General features: G+C 58.7%; 1 protein-coding gene across 5 annotated transcripts in view; it reads left to right on the forward strand.

Moving 5' to 3' along the window:
• The first annotated feature begins 1,557 nt into the window (after positions 1-1,557).
• SMOC2 (SPARC related modular calcium binding 2) overlaps positions 1,558-19,979 on the forward strand; it is a 167,138-nt gene continuing 148,716 nt past the window's right edge. For 3 of the 5 annotated variants that reach the window (XM_058735935.1, XM_058735936.1, XM_058735939.1), the window contains exon 1: positions 1,558-1,786. In XM_058735935.1, coding sequence (XP_058591918.1) covers positions 1,703-1,786 — 84 coding nt within the window. In that variant the 5' untranslated portion in view covers positions 1,558-1,702. The remainder of the gene's footprint in view (positions 1,787-19,979) is intronic. The other 2 variants (XM_058735937.1, XM_058735938.1) reach the window with 1 other exon arrangement.

A 19,979-nucleotide genomic window follows, 5' to 3' on the forward strand; every position in this document is an offset into this window, starting at 1 on the left:
AAGGATTTATGTCAGATCCGAATGCAAACTTTCTCTGGATGATCTCACAGTTAGTAGTATATGCAGTGTTTCCTTCTTTATTTCTGCCTTAATTTCCATTAATGTTTCCTAATTGCATTCCTCATTTACGGAATCATTTGCAGCTGCTTTGCTCACCTGTTTCTCAGGCCCCAAGAGTTTTATTATAATTTCCCCTGAGCCCTCCGGCCAGGAGGAATGCATCTCAGCACTCAGCAGATTCTCAGGGCTCTGGAATCTGAAGGGGACTTCCTAGTGGATTTCAGGAAGACCGATTTCTTCCCCATCTTCCCCGGCCTTGTGTCCATCACTCCCCGGACAGAAATGAGACGCCCTCTCCCCCCGCAGTGTGGGACCCTGTGCTTGGAATACCAAGCTTTTGTCTCAGTAACCCGTCGCAGAATTTGCTGAGACAGCCCCTCTTCTGGCCAAAGCTTCAGATTAAACATCCGATTAAAAATCAGATTTGGATTTTCTGTCTTGTTCTTTTTCCCCGTGCCCCTGACAAGTCAATTGAGGCATTGTTCTTGAAAATCCTCACTCTGGTTTTCTGTGCGCGCCAGAATTAGCTTTTTTTTTTTTTTTTTTTCCTCCTGTAAAGTTGTAAGCCAAGGCTAAACTATTTCAGCAATGTCGTCTGCAATGGATACTATGCAGAGTCTGGGTGTGCACAGTTCTCTGCGTTTCCAACCGGTCCTCGCTGCGGACCTTGCAACTTGTGCCACCGCTGTGCTCGCTGCGTAAACACCTGAGCCGCCTTCACAGAGCCGCTTTACAAGCAGCCGCATTCCTGCCACACTTGCCTCGCTGTCAGCCCCCCAAGTTCGACTCCGAAATTCGCCCCCAAGTGCATTAATCTGCTAAAAATGCCAAAGGCGCACCGCCCTCCGTGAATTTTCTGGATCCTGTGGTGTTGATGGTGCCTCTTGCTGGAGAGCCAGCTAATCCATCAGCAGATTTGAAAGGCGACCTTGAGGACTGGATGCGGTAGCATCGGAATCCACAGGTCTAGGACAACCGCGGGGGCTGGGGACTGCCCTGGGCTCGTCAAGTGGTGGGCACCGCGGGGCCTGCAGTGAGTGGAGCTGGTCGCTGCTACCGGACACGGGGAGGGGAGGAGGCACAGCGCGTCTTGCGGTTGTGCCGGGCACTCTCCTAGAGCGCGCGCGCGTGCACGTGTGTGCGCGCCTATGCATGTGTGCGCGCGTATGTGCACGTGTGTACGCGCGTATGCATGTATGCGCACGTGTGTACGCGCGCGCGCATGTGTGCACGCGTGTGCATGCATGTGCACGTGTGTGCATGTGCGTGCACGCATGTGCGCGCGCAGGGAAGCCGGCACGCTCGCGGCACTGACTGGCGGCGCAGCCCCGGGGGCCCGTCTCCACCTCCCGCTCCCGCAGACCCGCGCCCGGGGCGGCCCCCCGGCCCGAGCGCGCAGCCGAGCGGAGCCGAGCGGGGCGCGGCGGCGGCGGCGCGGGGGTGGGGCTGGAGGAGGGGGGGAGGGAGGGAGGGAGGGAGGGACGGAGCGAGCGAGCGGGAGGAGGATCCGGGAAGTTCGGGAGTTATTTGACAGCCGCCGGCGGAGCCGCACGGGACGCGGAGGGCCGCCGGGTGCGGAGGGCGGCGGGTGGAGTCGGGCGCCCGCAGCGCGGGGACAGGACCGCGTGCCGCGCGCGTCACCATGCTGCTCCCGCAGCTCTGCTGGCTGCCCCTGCTCGCCGGGCTGCTCCCGCCCGCGCCCGCGCAGAAGTTCTCGGCGCTCACGGTGAGTCGTCCCGCGGGGACGCGGCCCCCCGCCTCCCCTTCCCGCGCGAGCGCCCGGGGCGCGGGAAGCAGGTGACCCCCGGGAGCGTGGCGCCGCCTCCCGCCGGCGGGGTGCGAGCAGGTGGGGCCCGGGCCGGTGCCCGGGCGACGGCGTGGGGCTTCTGGGCTCTTCCCGCCGCGTGGGGGTGCCCTCGGGGTCCCGCGCTTCCGGCTGGCGGGTGGGCAGGGCCCCGCGCGGACCCCGGATTGCCCCGAGGGCCTCCCCTCCACCCCCCACCAGCATTCGGCGGGTCGCGCACTTGCCGGCCCGTCGGCCCCGTAGCGCGCTCGGCCTCGCGCCCCTCCATCACCGGGGCTCCCCTGCGGGGAGTGGGGTGGGGGGGGGCGAGCTGCTGTCCTGGGCCCAACTCCTGAGCCCCCCGTGCTTCGCCCGCCGGCCCCAGAGACCCTCCCTGAGAGAGACTAGGAGGAGGCACGTGACATTAAAAAGAAACCCTATTTTCGCCCGTCTCCGCGGGCACAATCGCGTCCCGCGGCCCCTCCTTCCGGGCCCTCTCCGGGTCCGGGTGCTGCGCGCAGGCAGGCGCGCTCCCGAGCGCGTGGGTCACCGCGGTTGACCGCCGTGTGTTTTTCTTTCTTAGCCGAGACTTCTCTGCAGCAGTCTTGGCCGGCGGCGCGCGGGGCCGAGCCCGGAGCTATGTGCGGGGCCCGAGCCAAGCCACCGGCCGCCGGCCCAGGCCGGGTGTCTGCAGCCCCCAGCTCGGGCGGACCTCGTGGGCTCCGCAGTGTTTGCAAACCCGTAATTAATGCAATCTGCAGAAACGAAAACATTCCACTTAAATGTGTTTTTGAACAAGTGCTTGAGAAAACACGAAGGTGGAGAGAACACCTCTGGTAGAGAGATGCCTTTTAAGTGGCGGGACTTGTCCTCAAGGCGTTTATTGTATCGAAAATACCGGAGGTTTGAAAGGAGCTGTGGTCCGGTTCTGCTTTTCAGCAAAAATTTGAAGCAGTCCTATGAGCCTTTTTTTCCCCCTCCGAGTAGTGTGAGGGGGAAAAGACGTTAGTGAGTTCACTGTTCATACCTAAAATTCTTCTGGAACCGTCCTTGGGTCCCTGCCTTGTGTCTTGCAAATGACTTGTAGATTAGAAACTGCTCCCTGGAAGCTGTAAGGAGGTTTTCACAGGCTCAGCCTTCCTGCAGAACGTTTATCTCCGGGAGAGGCCATCAGACACTGTTTCCTGTGCGTATCCCGGTGTCTACCTCCGTGGCCCGAACACGCTTAGGGCACAAGCTCCTCACAGCAGACTCCTCCCCCCCCCCCCCCCCCAGTAGCTCCCTGAAGGCCACAGAGAAACAGACCGGTTCTCAAAAGAAGACACTGGCATTTCCTTCTAGAGCTGTGGCCGCGGCTTACCTACCCTTGCCACGATTTTCTGAGAGTGGAAAGGGTGGAGTCCCATGTGCCCGCTCCCCGGGGGGCACCGTGGTCTGTTGGTACCTCCCGGGAAAAGCAGAAGAGGCAACCGCCTCTTCTGTTGGAACCGTTGACATCCCTGTAAGTTCTCTTCTCTCCCTGCCGCCCTTCTGTGTGACATTTACTTCGGGTTTTCTGGCGGCAGGAAAAGCTGCTTGGGGACTCCAGGGCGGGCGATGGCCCTTTACTGCACTCTCCTCCCAGGAGACCTGCCTGAAAGCTACGTGTGCAAACACAGTGCCCTGGCGGGAGAAGATTTTAAAGCCCTCAAATATTTTGGCATGTTCCTCCCCATCCCACCCCGCCATCTGAGAATTCAAGAGGTTGGCCGAAGGGTCACGGGGAAGTGTTGGGAGCCCTGGATCTGGTGTAGGGACCATCTCTTTTCACATCCCTGCCTAGTATTCGGGGAGCTTTTGGTTCCTCTGCAAGATTTACATCTGATCTTCACTAAATCCGAGAGACAGTCCGGGAGCCCGGGAGTGGCGTCTTCTGGATGGGTGACGACCCTAGACACGTTACTGAAGTTTCTTAATCCCCAGGTTGCTTAGTGTGGACAAAGTGCTGTCTGATTAGGTTGCCGTGAGGATTGAAGATAAGGCTTTTCATATGCGGGGGATCTCTTCTCCCATTCACCTTGCTTTGGATGGCGCCCATGCCTTTGGTCCATAGGAGGTAGTTTGAAAGACCTTAACTATCGGCTGTGGTGCTGTGTCCTTCGGGTGTGAGGGCACTGGCCTTTCGTGGTTTTCCCCGCCCGTCACAGGGTGCTTAGGACGCACCGCTTTGCTCCTGGCAGCTACCTGTGCTTAGTTGAGGTAAATTGTGCAGGGCTGGACAATGTACTGTCTCTCCCACCTTCTCTTCTCACCTAGAGATGGGGATACTCCCCCACCTCTGTGGGTCAGAAGCCCGTCACGCTTGGCTTCCCAGGACCGTGCACCTGCCTGCCTTCCTCCCGACACCGCCCGGTCTGTGTCTGGGCGCTGTGCGGTCAGAGTGTCCCTGGGTTCGATCACCTCCACTGCTCTGTGTCCAAGGCTAAGGGAATCTGCTTTGCTTGACCATTATCTTTTTTTTTTTTTCCCCTTCCAAGTTGTTCTTTAGAAATGGCACCATGAAGCCCTTTCTGATGGCTTTTATGATCTCCTGGTCCTCAGTGAGACTTTCCAGTATTCCTGCCGATCAGCAGGTGGTGTGAAGTGATTAATCTGCCCTAATTGGGGCCACTTGTCTGCCTTCCTTTAAGAGGTGGGTACATTCTAAGGCCAGACGGTGTCCCTTTCTCGTGGGAATGGTTGACTTGTCTCGAGCTATTTCTGTGAAGGGCTGAGACTGTGGCACAGCATGGGCATGTGCGATCCCTTTTCTTTCACTTTGCCACAAGTGTCGTCGTGTGGGTTTGGACAGACGGACGGCCAGCCCGTCCCTGCAGGTTTCCTTCGGGGCGGCGAGGAGGCGCGTTACGCGACCCCCTTCCCACGGAATTTGAGCTGGGCCAGCGGGCTCGCTGTAGAGCAGACCAAGTGCCCACGCTTAGGGGGCAGGCGTCTTGCCACGTCTTGTTGCCAGCGGGTGCCATCTCCTGGGCCCTGTCCGGAGGCACAGGTGGTGGCACTGAGCGCCTCCGTGCACCACACACTCTGTCAAGGGCATCTTGTGTGTGCTTCTCCTGTGTGCCCTCAACAACCTGCCCACAAAGGTTCTGCTGCGCCCACGCTGGAGAGTCAGGGAAGCTGCCCCTGCCACTAAGCTGATCTAGCTGTTTCCAGATTCAACCCGGAATTATTTTCCTTCCCTTGGGGGATGGGCATTCCCTGCTCTAATTTCGGTGACACCTTCAGGGACTTTATAACTCTGCACTCTTTTCCCTCCCACCTTCCCCCTGGGGAGGGGACGTGCTCTGGACTCGTTGGTCTGGGGGACGTGGAAGGACAGGGTCGAGATGGCTGTTTTGTGCCCCATGTGTATTTCTTTGCTTTGAAAGAGAAGGGGGGGGAAGGAGTGACAGTGTTTGCTCAAATATAAATTTTAAAATGTTTCGTCATTAGCACGTCCCCGAGAGGGTCTGACAGCAGCGTTTCTGAGCCACGGCGGCGGGGGTGTGTGTGTGGGATGTGCACCGTCCCAGCATGAGACGTGCCCAACAGGCAGTGATTCTGCGTGTTTTCTCCCACTGCACATGCTCTGAGTGCACGGTGCTCCGGGAAGGCCGGGTTTCATTCATCAGCAGAGCGGCCACGGAGGCGGCGAGGGAGGAGAGAAGTCACCACAAGCGACAGTCTCCAACCTAGAAGCCCCAACATCAAGACCATAAATAAACACATAAGCAGCCTCAGGCCCTACGAGGATCGGGTGGTAAATGGGCATCGATGTAACGATGACTCAGAACAGATTTCCAGGCAATTCTATATCAAGAGAAGCCTTCCCGACCCCCTAGGATGTTAGGACAGAGGCTGTTATTAAGATGGGCAGAACAGTGGGACAGAGCGAGGTAACACCTCTATTTCTGAATGACAATTGCACTTTTCTCCACATACCAGACGAAGGCTGAGGATGATGAATCTCCAGTGGGATTTGGCATTAGGGAAGAAAAATTACGACTTAGAATTAGAAAATTAGAAATTCCTCTCTCTGTGTCCCCGCTTGATGGGGTTGGTAACGGGGTAGGATCCCGCTATTAATATCCGTACATGCTTGGAGTCTGAATAACGCTCGATACGTTAAGTATTTAACCAAAGCCCACAAGAGGAAAGAATTCAGAGAATAAAATCCTAAGTTCACATGGGCTGAGAAGAAATTATTCTCAAAGTATTACTAACAGACATTTTTATGTGGCTTCGCAGTCCCAGGCTGAAAATCAAAGAGCAAAGATTCCTAATAAAACACAAAAAATCGGAGCCAAGTAAAACGTTCACGCATTTATATCGTCAGAATTAAAAAAAAAAAGAAATAATAAACGGAAACTTGTGTACTATCTGGCTAAATTTAACGAGAACTTTTGACAGGAGGGCAGTCTTAGAATGACGACTAAAACCCCGATTCTGCCCAAACTTTGCCGCGTATGACATACTGTGGCAGGTGATGGACGGGGCTGGCGCAGAGGAGGTGAAGTGTCCCTACGGTGAGTGCTTCCTTCCTCCGGGAGGGGCCTTCCCTCCTCTACTTGCTTTTCCCTGGTGGTCTTTCTCGTCCTCCTTCTGCCCGAATCACGGCGGGCCCTCTCGGCCCTGTCGCCAGGACACCCGCCATCCGTGCGGCCGTGGCTGCGGTAGCTGGCCCTGAAATCCAGAAGAACCTTCTGATTGCTGTCCCCCACAGTCCCTCCTTGCCAGCGCTGGTGCGTCCCCTCCTCCCGGCTCTGCCCCAGTGGTCAGCTTGCTGAGGGGGGGGGGGCCCGGCTGCCATTCTGTCCCCCCGCATCATGTTACGACCTGTCCGTTAGCAAGCCCCACGCCTTTGGGGGGGGTGGTAAGCCAGCGCTTAAGGGTTGAGGTTGCTGGCACGGTCTCTCCCGATAATAATGAAGTTTCAGAAAGCATGAAGAGTTTGAGGTCAACACAATAACGTGTGGCGTGTTTGATCACCGCTTGAGAACACTTCAGTGTGGCCTGGGGCCGTCAGCCCTGCTGCATTCTGGAGGTTCGCAAACTTGTTGGATTCTGGTCACTTCTTAGAGAGCAAGTTCGTCGGCTTGTTGGTGAAACGGTGCCCCGCCCAGCCCACAACGGGCAGACGGGATGATGGACGTGTCCCGGGCCAGGCCGAGGACGTTCTGTGTGGGTGAGGGTTGGCGCTCGGGAGGCCATGCTGAGGCCTCGCCGTGAGGGAGGCTGTCTCGGGCCCTGTCCTGTGAGGACCGCGTTGGGGAGCCCTCGCGGCAGGGTCCCCACCTCCCTCAGGGCGGCAGGGGAGGGCACGGGGCACCTGGAGCCTCGGGGAGACTTTCTGGCCGTCCCATCTGCCCCGACGGCGAGGGTCCTCTGACCAGCGAGCAGATCTGCCTCTTTGCAAGGGCGCCACACTTTTGTGTCTGGGCGGGAGGTGGCCGAGAAGTGTTCGCACGCGCTCCGAGGCAGGACGGACGGTGCGTCGCTGAGCGGGCCGACTGATGATCTTAATTTCTGAGGGAACCTGGTGTTCGTGAAGGACCCGATTTGCCTCTGGGGTTTGGCAGGCGCCCTTCCCCAAGACTTTCCAGCTGCCTTGGAGCTTCTGGCGCTGGGGTCCGGCGGCCCCCCTGTGGCCCAGAACCTGACCCCAGCGCGGGGGCTTTCTCATTGTCCTCCCCTTCTTCGCTCGTCGAAGGACTGGATGTCGACGTGCCCTTTCTCCACGCAGCTGGTCTGTTTCTGGTTGACTCTGCACGGGGCAGCTTCCCTCTGCGACCCTGCCCTAAGGATTCCTAGAGCCCTGAGAAATATTACGGGTGAACACAACTGTCACAGAGCCACCCTCACGGCTCCCCGGCCGCAGGGACCCTTCCTTGCATTCCAAATCAAAGTGACATAAAGGCTTCATAACATGCAGTCGCCCCGTGGAGGAGAGCCAATCACGCTGAACTACGAAAGGGAACTTACAAGATAATAAATTCCACAAACGCTGGTAATTTTGAAAACAATGCTCCAGATTCGAAGGAAGGTTTTAGAGCAGAATTTAGTGCATTGTTTGTTCTCAGCTGTGTACTGATTCATTCCACATGGGGTTGGGGAGTGTGTGACTGAGATTTTAAATATATGTAAAATTAATGGAAAAAGATCTTTGGGAGAGAGAAGCGAGTGTCCCGCCAGCCTGTGGCGGGCAGGCTTGAGGCCGCCTCGCGCATGGGAGCGTGGGGGTTCCTGGCGGGCTGGGGGTCGGTGATGCTGACGGTGTGTCACCAGTGTGGGGCACAGGTGTCCCTGACACGCTTTGGTGACATGCAGTCCCCTTTGGTGCAGTGAAAACTGACGTTCTGCTTTCCCATCATACTTTCTTCCCAGAGATCAGGCACGTTAGGTGCGTTATTAAACTGTAGTGTCTTCACTGGAAACGGAGCCCAAACGGGCCGCGGGCCTGCAGTCCAGTGTGGGCTCTTCCCCCCCCCACCCCCCCCCGCCTCTGCTCCGCCCACGGGCCAGGCGTGGGAGGAAGGGGGAGGGGATGGGGAGGCCCCCGTCTCCCATGGAACTGGCTGAGGGAACTGGCCGAGTGCCGGGCGTCAGGGCCCAGAGTCCCTCATCTTTGGGAAACAGACACATGCAAAGTTTTACATGTTGAAAAGAGAGAATAGAAACGTCTGTGTCCTGCTCCAATGGCATCCACTACGGAATACGATTTGTCATCAGCAGGATTCTCTCTGGAAGGGGTTTGGTTTTAACATGGGCTGAGAATCACACAGTCTTTAACAATTCGTCTGGGGGCGCCTGGGTGGCTCAGTGGGTTGGGCGTCCGACTTCAGCTCAGGTCGCGATCTCGCGGTCCGTGGGTTCGAGTCCCGCGTCGGGCTCTGTGCTGACGGCTCGGAACCTGGAGCCTGCTTCAGATTCTGTGTCTCCCTCTCTCTCTCTCTCTCTGCCCCTCCCCTGCCCGTGCTCTGTCTCCCTCTGTCTCAAAAATAGATAAAAACATTAAAAAAATTAAAATTCATCTGTATCCAAATCCACAAGAATTTACGTCATCGGTTTGCATGGGCCATTCGTGGAGGTGGTTAGAGAAGATCACTGGGTCTTCTGGAGGCCAGACCCCTTGCTTCTCAGGCCTGGGCTGTCTCTCCAGGGTTTAGAGAGCTCTGAAGACAAAGGAACTCGTCCACGTGCCCGGGGCGCCGGCTGAGCACTGCCCCGAGTCTGCTGTCGGCCCTTCTACGGGGATCCGCAGGCCTGAGGCTCCCGGCTTCCTTTCTGGACGGGCTCCATTCTGGGCTCTGGCCGACCCATATCCTTTTGGGAATATGGCCCTCAGTCTAGATGCAAGAGCTCAAAAGCAGTCGGCCACTAAGCCGCCAAGCACGACCTCGTCTGAGGCAGTAGTGGGGTGATGCGGGGTTCTCCATGTGGTGACTCTCCCTGTCGTTGTTGTAAGTGGTCTTTTCTGTGTTTTTCCCTTTACAACTAGATTTGCATCCTGATCCCATCATCTCAGATGGGGACTGTCCCCTCTGGCTTATGCAAATTTGTTGAGCACTCACTCCTCTGTCTTCCAGTAAGAGGGTTGTCCTCCATGCACCCGAGGGACAGGCTAGGATTCAGTCCCGGGATATGAGACACGGGCACATGTCCATTTGCCGCGTTGGTTCGCTGTGCCAAGGAAGAAGCCCCAGGAGCTCTGGCTATGTCTGTCCCCTCCTCCCCCCGCCCTGAGAATCAGTGCCTCAGAAATCAGCGAAGCCCTACGTCAGACGCCCAAGTACACGTTCCTGTGAACCTTGCTCCAAAAAACCCTGATAACTGACAGTTTGTGAATAAGGTCGTTCCACCAGCTACGGATACTCCTAGCTGTTCTGGTTCTAGCTCCTTGCACACAGGATATCTCCCGGAGATGTGGACGTGGTCTTCTAAGCGTCAGGACGACTGTATCTGGTTCGTGGGACTAGGAGTTCCGTGTGATATAATAACTTGTTTTCACACTCTCTTTCTCTCTTAAAATAGACAGCCAGCTTCCTGTGCTCTTGCGATGTTATCTCACGTGTCCTCATACTGGCCAAGACGCTGTATATATTTCGTGGGCGTGTGTATTTTAGATTTTTGTAAGCGCCTCAGGATAAGGAAAGTGAGTAACAGCTCTGACCTGAACATACACGTTTGCTAAGGTGTAGCTTTGCGGAATCTGCAGATGTGTGTTCCTGATAATCAGGTCTTCATTCTTCGAAGATTGATCTTTTGGAGGGAGTGGTCGCAGACGGATCATTCTTTGCATTCAGAGCTGTAATCCAGGTGGCATCCCGGAGCCCTTCCTAGGCACTCTGGCCTCCGGGGCCACCTTGACACCCGGCTCAGAGAGCACAGGTGTGGTCGCTCGGCTGGGTTTTATGCTCAGGTGCTAACGTTCCGGCGTCGGCCACAGGGGGGAGCCCGAGAGCAGCCGGGCTGCGGCTCCAGGAGGGGCTCCTGGGTGGGCTTTGGGGTTTGACCGCCAGCCGAGCCCCCGCCACCTTGACATCGAGAAGACCCCATGGGCCGCTGCCACTTAGTGTGAGTGCAGGCCCCACATTCAACTCCCCAGTTTTAAAGATTTGACTCAACGTGAGGAGATGCTAAATCAGGGAAGGGAGAAACAGGGACACTTGTAGCTGATGTTTCTGGAAGCTGTGTTTGGAAGTCTGGGATCAGCCTGTTGAATTCGGGCTGTTGCTCAGCTGTGGGACTGGCGCGCCGTGTTACTGGGGTAGAACGGTGGCTCTAAGCAGCCAGTCGGGGGCGGCCCCCGCTGCCCCCGGGACGCTGCGAGATGGGCTCACTCAGCGCGTCTGACTGTTATCGGAAGCAGTGGCTTCGCTTACTTTGTCCTAAATTGTTATTTGCTGTCCTCGTGCTCCAGGGACAGAAGCTCTCAAACAGACTACTCTATGATGGATCTTCCCCGGAAAACGATCGTGCCCCTTCCCCAAGTCTGCGGGCTCTTTGCACATGCTCCTGTGGACCGCTCACCTGCACGGGCTTGGGGGCCATTTACATTTCTTTGTGGCCCAAAATCGGAAGGACATTTAGAAAAGTCCTTGTTGGCCCCATTCTCATTCATTTCTCCGTCCCTCCCCTTCCGTCGTGTCCAGACCTCTTCTCTCTGCACCTTCTGCCGTCGCTGGGTGGCCCGCAGACTGGGCTCTGGAGGCCGTCAGGAGGCCATGCCTGCTGTTCTGGGATTTTCCAGACCTCCACAGCGCCCGGTGTTTATTCCCAGCTTCCTGGAGGCTGTCAGGGTCCCAGTGTGGTGCAGGGTAGCCCTGCGGGTTGCTGCTGGGACGGGGGGTCTGTCCCCGGGCTCTGGGAGTCCTGGAGTGCGGCCTGGGCCGCGAGGGGCCCTGGCCTCTGGTCTGCGTCCCTCATAGGGCTGTGCACCCACGCCCCGGGCTCGAGCAGGCCCTGGACGCTCAGGTGGGGCAGCCTGTGTCCCGCAGAATCCAGGCTGAGCAGCTCTATCCAGTGCCTCCCTGGGGGCGGGCACGTCCGGGCCGATGCTTCCGGGGTGCGATCGGACAGGAGGCTGGCCAGCAGCCTCCCAGAGCTCGGGTCCAGCCCCGGGTCAGTGCTCCCTGAGCACCGTTCCTTCCCCGGTGGCTTGGCACCTCAGCCCTTTCCCCCCATCCTTGTTCTTCTTACCTAAACCCCAAATTTAGCAAAACATGACAAAATAATTGGCAAAGCAGAGTTAGGTGTTCATCTCTGTCTCTCCCTCCCTCGGTCTCTTTCTTTATAGCTGTCTCTCTGTGTCTCTTATGCATTTGTATCTCTGTCTCTGCCCTTGGGTCTCTTGACGTCTGCAGCGTGCACGGGGTCACTGCCCGCCAGCCTCACCCTTGCAGCGGCCCCGCCGTCCTGGCCTCCGGCCTCGGCTGCCTCTTTGCATCAGCAGGGAGGCCCCACAGGGAGGATGGAGAGGCCCCTAGGTGGTCGGGCTCCGTGAGCTGAAATGTCTGAGAACACATGAACTAACCCAGAACTTGACTCGGCCAAATCCTAACCGGGTTTTGTTTTAAAACATCGCAACTTTTTAAGTTAACTCTCTCTCCTTTTCTTTCTGGGCTTCCCAGTTTCTTTGAGAGCTCAGGATAGCCCTGCGTGCGTCCGCGGCTGTGAGGTCCAGCTCCGGGTGCTCCCAGGGGCGAGCGCAGCAGGGCGGGTGGGGGAGCGGCCCCCAGCTGTGCCCGAGGTGCCCGTGACCCACGTGCCTGCAGCCCAGCGCCCGGTCCACGTGGCGGGGGGGCCTCTCGGCGCGCGTCCCTTGGAGCAGAGGATGCCCCGGGGGACGGGCCCGCGCAGTGTGTAAATAAAGTTGCGACACAGCAGTTCCGGCGTCGGACGTGCTTGAGGGCCGGGGGGCGCGTGACAGACGTGCAGCCTCCCCCGGGCGCCTGGTGCTGCTCCCAGGTCACCGTCCAGCCGCGGGGGCGCTCCGCCGTCCCGCAGACAAGACAGCTGTGTGCCGCGCAACCTGTGTCGGGCTGGAGGCGTGGCGGGGGGCAGGGGCCACGGGAGGGGGTCACCGCTTTCAGAAATGTTGCGGGAGGGGGGCGGGGGTGGGGGCGGAAACTACGAAGACAGGCTCCTGGACACGGGAGAGGGTCTCATGAGCCCCCCACCCCTGCCCCGGGCTGCAGGGTTTGGGGAGGGTCGGCAAGAGCAGGAAGCGCCCCGAGAGGGCAGGCTGGGCTGCTCCGGGAGCCTCCAGGGGTGTCAGCAGGGGTGCAGCTGTGGTGCTGGGGCGGGGGTCCCTGGTGCCGGCTCCTCAGCTGTCTCTCGGTTAGGGTTAGGGCGGGAGCTCTCCGCTGCCGGAGCCTGGACGGGCCATGGGGCGGGAGGGGGGGGGTGTCCGCTTTGGTCTGATTCTCATGTAGGAATTTTCTTGAAAATAGGCCAACGTTGTAACAGTAACAATTTCCCGGTGCTGCCTTTCATCCCGAGAGTTGCTGTCTCTGTGCAGAGGCGGAAATGAGAGCAGGAGGAGGGAGGCAGGAGGAGGGAGGCAGGAGGAGGGAGGCAGGAGGAGGGAGGCAGGAGGAGGGAGGCAGGAGGAGGGAGGCAGGAGGAGGGAGGCAGCAGGGCCGGCTCAGCCCTGCAAGCCCAGGTGTACCCGGAGGCTGCACTGGGTTCCCCGTGGGGAGAGGCTGGCTTCTCTCTCATCACCTCAACTTGGAAACGTTCATGCTCTCTCTCCTTCCCTCCTTAAAATTCACTTTCTGTAGCATATTTGAGACTGCTTCACTTTATGGAGGTTCCCTAACAATCAGGTAAGACAGTGTGGACAGAAGGACGCAGATTTCATCATTGCTCCTGGGGCCTGACTCAACATCACTGGTGTCAGATGTCCCGGCCCAGCCCTTGGGTTGGTAGTTAAGCCGTGGAGACAGGAACCCCACAGTGAAGGAAGAGTGAAAAAACCCTAAGGCCATCCTGATGTCACCCAAATGGAGGGAGGACCCTGGGGAAGCAATTGCTCTAGAGTCCCCAGTGCACATTCCGAGTGTGGTGCCTCGAGGGCATGTAGGGGTGCAGGGGCGGTGCAGGGTGGTGCAGGGGCACATGGGTAATGAGCTCGGGGTCCCCGCCAAGTGCCTGTAGGGGCCTCACGTGGCTTTCCAGTTGCGAAGGGTGGCAGTGCCCTGGCCGGCCCCTGAGTGTGCGGATGCCAGCGGAGGACCGGGGGACAGACGTTCATGCGGGCAGGTGGGGCTGGGCCGCCCGTGGAGGTGTCACAATGTGAGGGCTGGTTTGTGAGTGCTGCTAAGCCAGGGGCCACTTGAAAGCTTGTCGCACACGTCACTCTTGAATGACACACTTGTGAACGGTCACAGCTTGTGAGCAGGGAGATGGCTAGGTGTGTGGGCCCAGTGAGCCCTGGGCAGGGGTGGGGGTATGCATAGGGCTGGAGGGAGGCAGGTGGGTAGAGGGAGGTGGGGCATGAGGAGGTGGGACATGGGAGGAGGTGGGGTGGGCGGGGTGTGGAAGGTGGGATGGGATGGGCGGGGTGTGGAGGGGGAGGGGGGTGGAGGGAGGCAGGGTGGGAGGGACGTGGGCAGGGTGTGGGAGGTGGGGTGTGGGGGAGGCGGGATGGGTGGGGGGGTGGGCGGGGCGTGGAGGGAGGTGGGGTTGGTGGGGGTGTGGAAGGTGGGGGTGGGGCATGGGGAGGCGGGGTGGGCGGGGCGTGGAGGGAGGCAGGGTGGGCGGGACACGCGCGGGGTGTGGGAGGTGGGGTGTGGGGGAGGCGGGATGGGTGGGGGTGAGTGGGGCATGGAGGTGGGGCGGGCGGAGTGTGGAAGGTGGGGGGTGGGGGAGGCAGGGTGGGTGGGAGTGGGTGGGGCATGGAAGAAGGCGGGATGTGGGCGGGTTGTGGGAGGTGCAGTGGTGGTCCGGGTGGGGAGAGGGGTGGAGGGCCCTGGCATGCGTGGGGCGTGAAGGGGATGGGACTCTGGGTGGTGGGCATTCCCAAGGGACGGTCCTTCCCTGGTGTTAACCTGCATCCCGTGGCCCGGTTTGGATGTACAATGAAGCCAGGCTGCGTGGAGGGTCGCTCCCACGCCCGCGCTCTTTCTGTGGATCGGGACCCTCGTGGCCCCCTAGTAGGGCTGCTCCTGAACACGTTTCTTGCTGCTACTGGGTGGTGACAGTGACTTTTGGGTGTGGGCTTCGTGGTTTGGCAATGGTGGAGACAAAGCGTCTACTCTGCAGGGTCGCAGTGTCCTTTACTTACGGGCTCTCTGTGCGGAGCTAGGTTGACCAGTGCTCTCAGGACGGAGTCGGGGAGAGCAGGGTGCTGGGGGCTCTGGGGACAGGTACTGTTAGCAGGAGGGTCTTGGTGCACAGCACAGGACCAGGGACTGCGAAGTGTCACCAGAGAGCAGAGGGAGGGAGCAGCGGGGAGTCGGACGGGGAGGGAGGTGAGTGGCCCATGCGGGAGGAAAGTCTGTGAGCTCAGCCTTCCTCCTTCTGCCCCAGCCACGTGAGCTTAGGTGGGAGTCAGGCGGTAGGAGGTTGAAGGGTCTGACCGGGAACAGGTGCACACGCATGGGTGCGAGGTGGCCGTTTTCCGGTCACGCTCAGGTTTTTCAGTGTGGCGGATGGTACACAGTGTGGAATGAGCCAGGCCCCGCCTGGCATCCTCCGTCTCCCGGAGACCTGTTGCGGGCGGCTGGACCCATCCTGCTCTGTCCTGTAACTTGGACAGACCTGCGGGTCTGGACTCTGACCTGAGGGCCCAGGTGGGGGACACGTGCAAACACGGAACAGAAACGTGTGTGACGCATTCCACCCTTTACAGAGCATCAACTGGGACGGGCGCCTGGGTGGCTCGGTCAGTTGAGCACCCGACGTCGGCCCCGGTCATGGTCTCTCGCTTTGTGGGTTCGAGCCCCGCGTCGGGCTCTGTGCTGACAGCTCGGAGCCTGGAGCCTCCTTGGGATTCGGTGACTCCTCCTCTCTCTGGCCCTCCCCCTCTCATGCTCTCTTTCTCTCTCAACAATAAATAAAATTACAAAAATTAAGACACAAAACAGAAACAAAGTATAAATCAGAGAAACAGAAACAAAGTATAAATCAGAGCAAAGCTCAGAGCAGCATGCGTCCGGAGTGGCCACTGCCCCTCTCACCCAGGAGTGACTCCTCATTGGGGGAGGGCCGGGGACTGACGGGCACAGTCACAGGGGGCCCCTGTGCAGGACTCACTGGCGGCCCGTACCGACCCTGTGTGGGTGTGATAGGGGTTCCCGGACCCTGCGTAGCCAGCCGCCTCTGTGAGCACTGCCAGGGTCACAGACCCGCCGGGCGCTGGCCACGCGCTGCTCCGGCTGTCGTCTGGGGGCCGGGGACCCCCGGCCTGTCTCCCGGGAGGAGCGCACTGGAGATCAGTCTGGCCCAGGTGATGGGGGCAGCGGGCCCAGCAGAGGGAGAGTGCTGGTCTGTCCAGAAGCTTTTGTTCTCTCTCTCTCGCCTGCTGTTCGGGAACTTCCTAACTGGTCTGATAGTGACATCCTGCTCCCGTTCTTCTTGGTCTCAGTGCTTTCACGGCCACGTCCCCTCACGTGTGCCGTCCTCCCCTGCCGGCCCTCGGGGTACGACACGTGGCCCACCCTGTTCACCCGCCGGAGAAATGGACACTGGGGCCCGTCCCGAGACAGACTCTGGCGTGGGATTTAGTGCCACACGGGCCTCCCGGACTTGTTCTGGAGGGACCCCTGGGGACGAAATCCTGCAGGAGGACCCCTCGCTGGGCCCCTGTGGTCACTGGGCAGGAGGACTCAGTCTGGTCACGAGGTGGGGGGGCGGGGCCAGCCGCGGAGTGTCAGTCTTTGGTGCTGCGGGATGGGAGGACGTCCCCCTCCGTCACCGTGCCTGCGATCGCTGTCCCTGTCAACACACGCTTCCTCCGCCGCGGTGGCTTAGCGTCCAGCTCTTTGAAGGGAGACCAGGCGTCTTGGGCTCGGCCGCGAACCTCCACGTGTCCACCCTGCGCTGGGCTATTTGCAGCGTGGCCTGCTACGCCCTTGCTGTGCCGAGCCCCACCTGCACTCCTGCCGGGCGTCCTGTGTCGGGGTGTTTGTGTGCTCTGCCTCCCTCACTTGCCAGAAACGCCGGCTCTTCCTCCGGTAAGCCTTCCGGACCCTCAGGTTGGTCTGGGGCCAGCTCTGCGAGGAGCCGCACAAAAGCCGGGGCGGCGAGTCAGGCATATCTTATTACTCTCACTTTGTAACGATTAAAAGCGAATGTATTAAGTACACCTTGGAAACCAGTGGACTAATTTATTTTTTTTTAATTTTTAAAAAAAATTTTTTTAATGTTTATTTATTTTTGAGACAGAGAGACACGGAGCATGAACAGGGGAGGGGCAGAGAGGGAGGGAGACACAGAACCTGAAACGGGCTCCAGGCTCTGAGCTGTCAGCACAGAGCCCGACGCGGGGCTCGAACTCGCGGACCGTGAGATCATGACCTGAGCCGAAGTTGGCCGCTTAACCGACCGAGCCACCCAGGTGCCCCACCAGCGGACCAATTTAAAAGGAATTGCAGAGTGCCCCCTTGCTGGGACCGCTGCGCTAGAAACACCACTTACTGGGACGCCGATGCCCTCTCCCCACAAGCGGTGCCCCGAGGGGGCTGCTGACACTCCACTTTTCAGGGAGGAACTTGGGGCCTGGATGGATTAAGCATCAGTAGCTGCGTCGTCGGGGTGGGGGGCGCTGTTGCCATCTGGGGGCCCAGGCTGTCGTGGGGGGGACTGTCCAGGGTCCCCGTGGGGCTGCGGGCCAGACCTTTCTCCCCGCGCCCCATGGTCTCCTGTGCGAGTCACGTGAGTCGCCCAAGTGGAGGTGTTGGCCTCCGAAGGCTTCGCCGTGCCTGTGTCTCGGGCTGCCAGTGTGAGCTCTGCAGGCCCCCTCGGGAGGCACCTTCGGACGTGATGCGCATGGAGTGGAGGTGGGTGGAGGTCGCGATGCCGGACTGATGTGCCAACAAGGTTTCCTCGGGGGCCCTGCCCTTGCCTCCGACTTAAGTGGTCACGCCCCCATGACCATTAAGCACACGTTTAAGTGGCCAGAGGCGCCTCCAAAGAAGAACGTACCCCAAGCCCGGCCCCGTGAGCAGCTCTTTACGGAGACAGGACGGGGTGTCCTTCCTAGGAGATTAGAAGACGTTCTAGAAACGACATAACCACATAACAGACATTTTGAGAGATAACCCCACCGACTTGATTTTGCTGCGTCGACTTCACGACTTTCCCACCTGGTTTTGAAAAACACTTTGGCGATGAGAGTGTTTAATCTCTTTATTCAGTAGCGTCGAGGCATTGGGGAGGCGAGAGAGAGAGTCCTGTCACCGGCCTGGGAGTTAGAAGGGGTCAGGGGTCTGCTCACCCTCTTCGCTCCCTTGATGTTTAAGGTGAGATCTAAGGCTGATTTTCACCAAAAATGATTTCAGCACTCAAACCTCCACAGTGTAATCACATCCATTATTGTGAAGGACTTAGTTTGGTGGAAATGTGTTAATAGACAATGGAATCCATTTTTGACATTATGGGCACAAAACAATATGAATGCCCCTGGGGCTTTTCTTCTCTTTAAATGCTTGTTACGTGAGGGGGAGGAACAATCTGGCCCCGGGAGAGCACAGGAAGGTCTGTGGTTGACCCTTGGCCTTGGCTGCAGACCCTGGGAGCCCTGACACACGTCTATCTGTAAGATGTCCGTGCTTACGTGGTAATTTGGTTGGAGAGGGAAAGTCTAAGCTCATCCCCTTGGTGCTGGGCACACTATGAACTTAAAAGGAATCACTTGGCAATCTTTTGGGGTGCTTTTTAGAGACTACCTAGAACGGTAATGTGCAGGGTAACCTTTTAGAGGTTCACCCCTTCTCGTACAGCACACTGAGTAAGGTTTACTCTTCTAGTGGCTTTTCATTTGACCATCGTGTTGGTTTTTCTTTTAATATCTACTGAGAAGCTGGGGTTGACTTGCAGTGTTTAAAGCCTTCGGGATGTTACCTGGTCTTCTCTCCTAGCATAGCTAACAAGGTAGGATCTGTGCGGACATGCGGTTCTCGTGACCGAACCTGGCATCTGGCACCCAGCGGGAAGTGAGGCGCACGCCGGGCGTCCCCAGTGCCCTTGACTCTCCGTGGGGCTCGTGCTGTCCTAAGTTTTTTCAGGACACTACCATCTAACGTGCGACATTCCAGGTCGGGGCTTCGATGCGGATAAATGGAGGCCCTTGGCGAGGAGGTGGTGTGTCAGCTTTGCAGGAGCGTGAGCGTCATTGCTCATTTCACAGGAATCCTTGATGGTGCCTCTTGTCTAGACCAGCCAAGAGGCCTGGGCTGTGCCCTTCCCCCGCCCGACCATCCCTCCCTCTCCCCCCTTAGCTTTCGACGATTCTGGGTCAGCAGGTCCATTGCTTGAGCCCGCTTTGTGGGTAACTTTGGGTTCTCGTTCCGTCAAGTATAATGAAGGCTGTTCCCATATTCTGAAGTTCGTGCCAATCTTTGACAGATTGGGGAAAATTTGACACTTGCAATGGGGTCGTCAGTGCGCCTGGGTTAGAACTGCCAGGCGTCCGTGGATCAGGTGGTCCCTTCTGCGCTGGGGTGCATCCTCCTTCTCCCAGCGCCCCTTCTGGGCAGCCTCTGCCCTGAGGATCTCGGGCCCCTCTGAGCTCTCTGTTTGCTTGCAGAACCCAGAACTCTTGGTGTTGGACACGCACGAGGCTCTCATCTCATGCTTTCCCATACCTCTGCAGAGATGTTTAGGGAGGGGGAGTGGAAGGGGAGCTTAGAGGTCGTAGGGAGACAGGAGGCTCCAGAGATGGGGCGCATCAGCCTTGGAAGTGACCTGACCTCAGGGGCTCCCAGTGTATGCTGTATGCCCGCCCCCCTGCCCGCCACCCTAAGTGCTATGTGACCTGGTGAGACTGAGTGGTGGGGGCGTTCCTGGGAAGAGGGCCAAGTGGGTGACCAGGTAGTGGGAGAAACTTTTCTCCCCACAGTTTTGAAGATTCAAATGACTTTCGGCCATGTTGGTCGTGATCTGTGAGACACTAAGCGGTGTGTTATTTGGAGGTCCCTACGTTTATCTGGGGACGCTGTTGGGGTCCGGCCCTGCCGGACAGTGGGGGTGGCTCTCGTGGGCTTGCTCTGTGTCACTGCATCACCAGGGACATTACCACCCCTCCCTCACGCATCCAGCTCTCAGGTGCTCTGTCTCTAAGACACCCTACTGACCCAAACTTGAAACACAGAAAGTCATAAAATGCTACCTTGCCCACCGACCTAGAAAATTACCGCTGTCCTAATGGTCATTCTCAGGTGACCACAGGGGACATCGGTGTGGGCCAGCGGGGTCCCGGGGCGTTGCCAAGGTCCGAGGGGCAGGTGCACCTGCAGGGAAGGGGTTTCTGTGGAGGGAGGCCAGCCGGAAAGGACAGAGCTGGGGTCGGGTTCCGCATCACGACCCTGGGTCCACGCGGGCGATAGCTGTGGCCGCTGGCCTCGAGGCGACTCCTTCCAGGATGACCTACTGGCAACCCGTTCATCCAGCTGGA

Source organism: Neofelis nebulosa, chromosome 6, assembly GCF_028018385.1.
Source record: "Neofelis nebulosa isolate mNeoNeb1 chromosome 6, mNeoNeb1.pri, whole genome shotgun sequence".
NCBI lineage: Eukaryota > Metazoa > Chordata > Mammalia > Carnivora > Felidae > Neofelis > Neofelis nebulosa.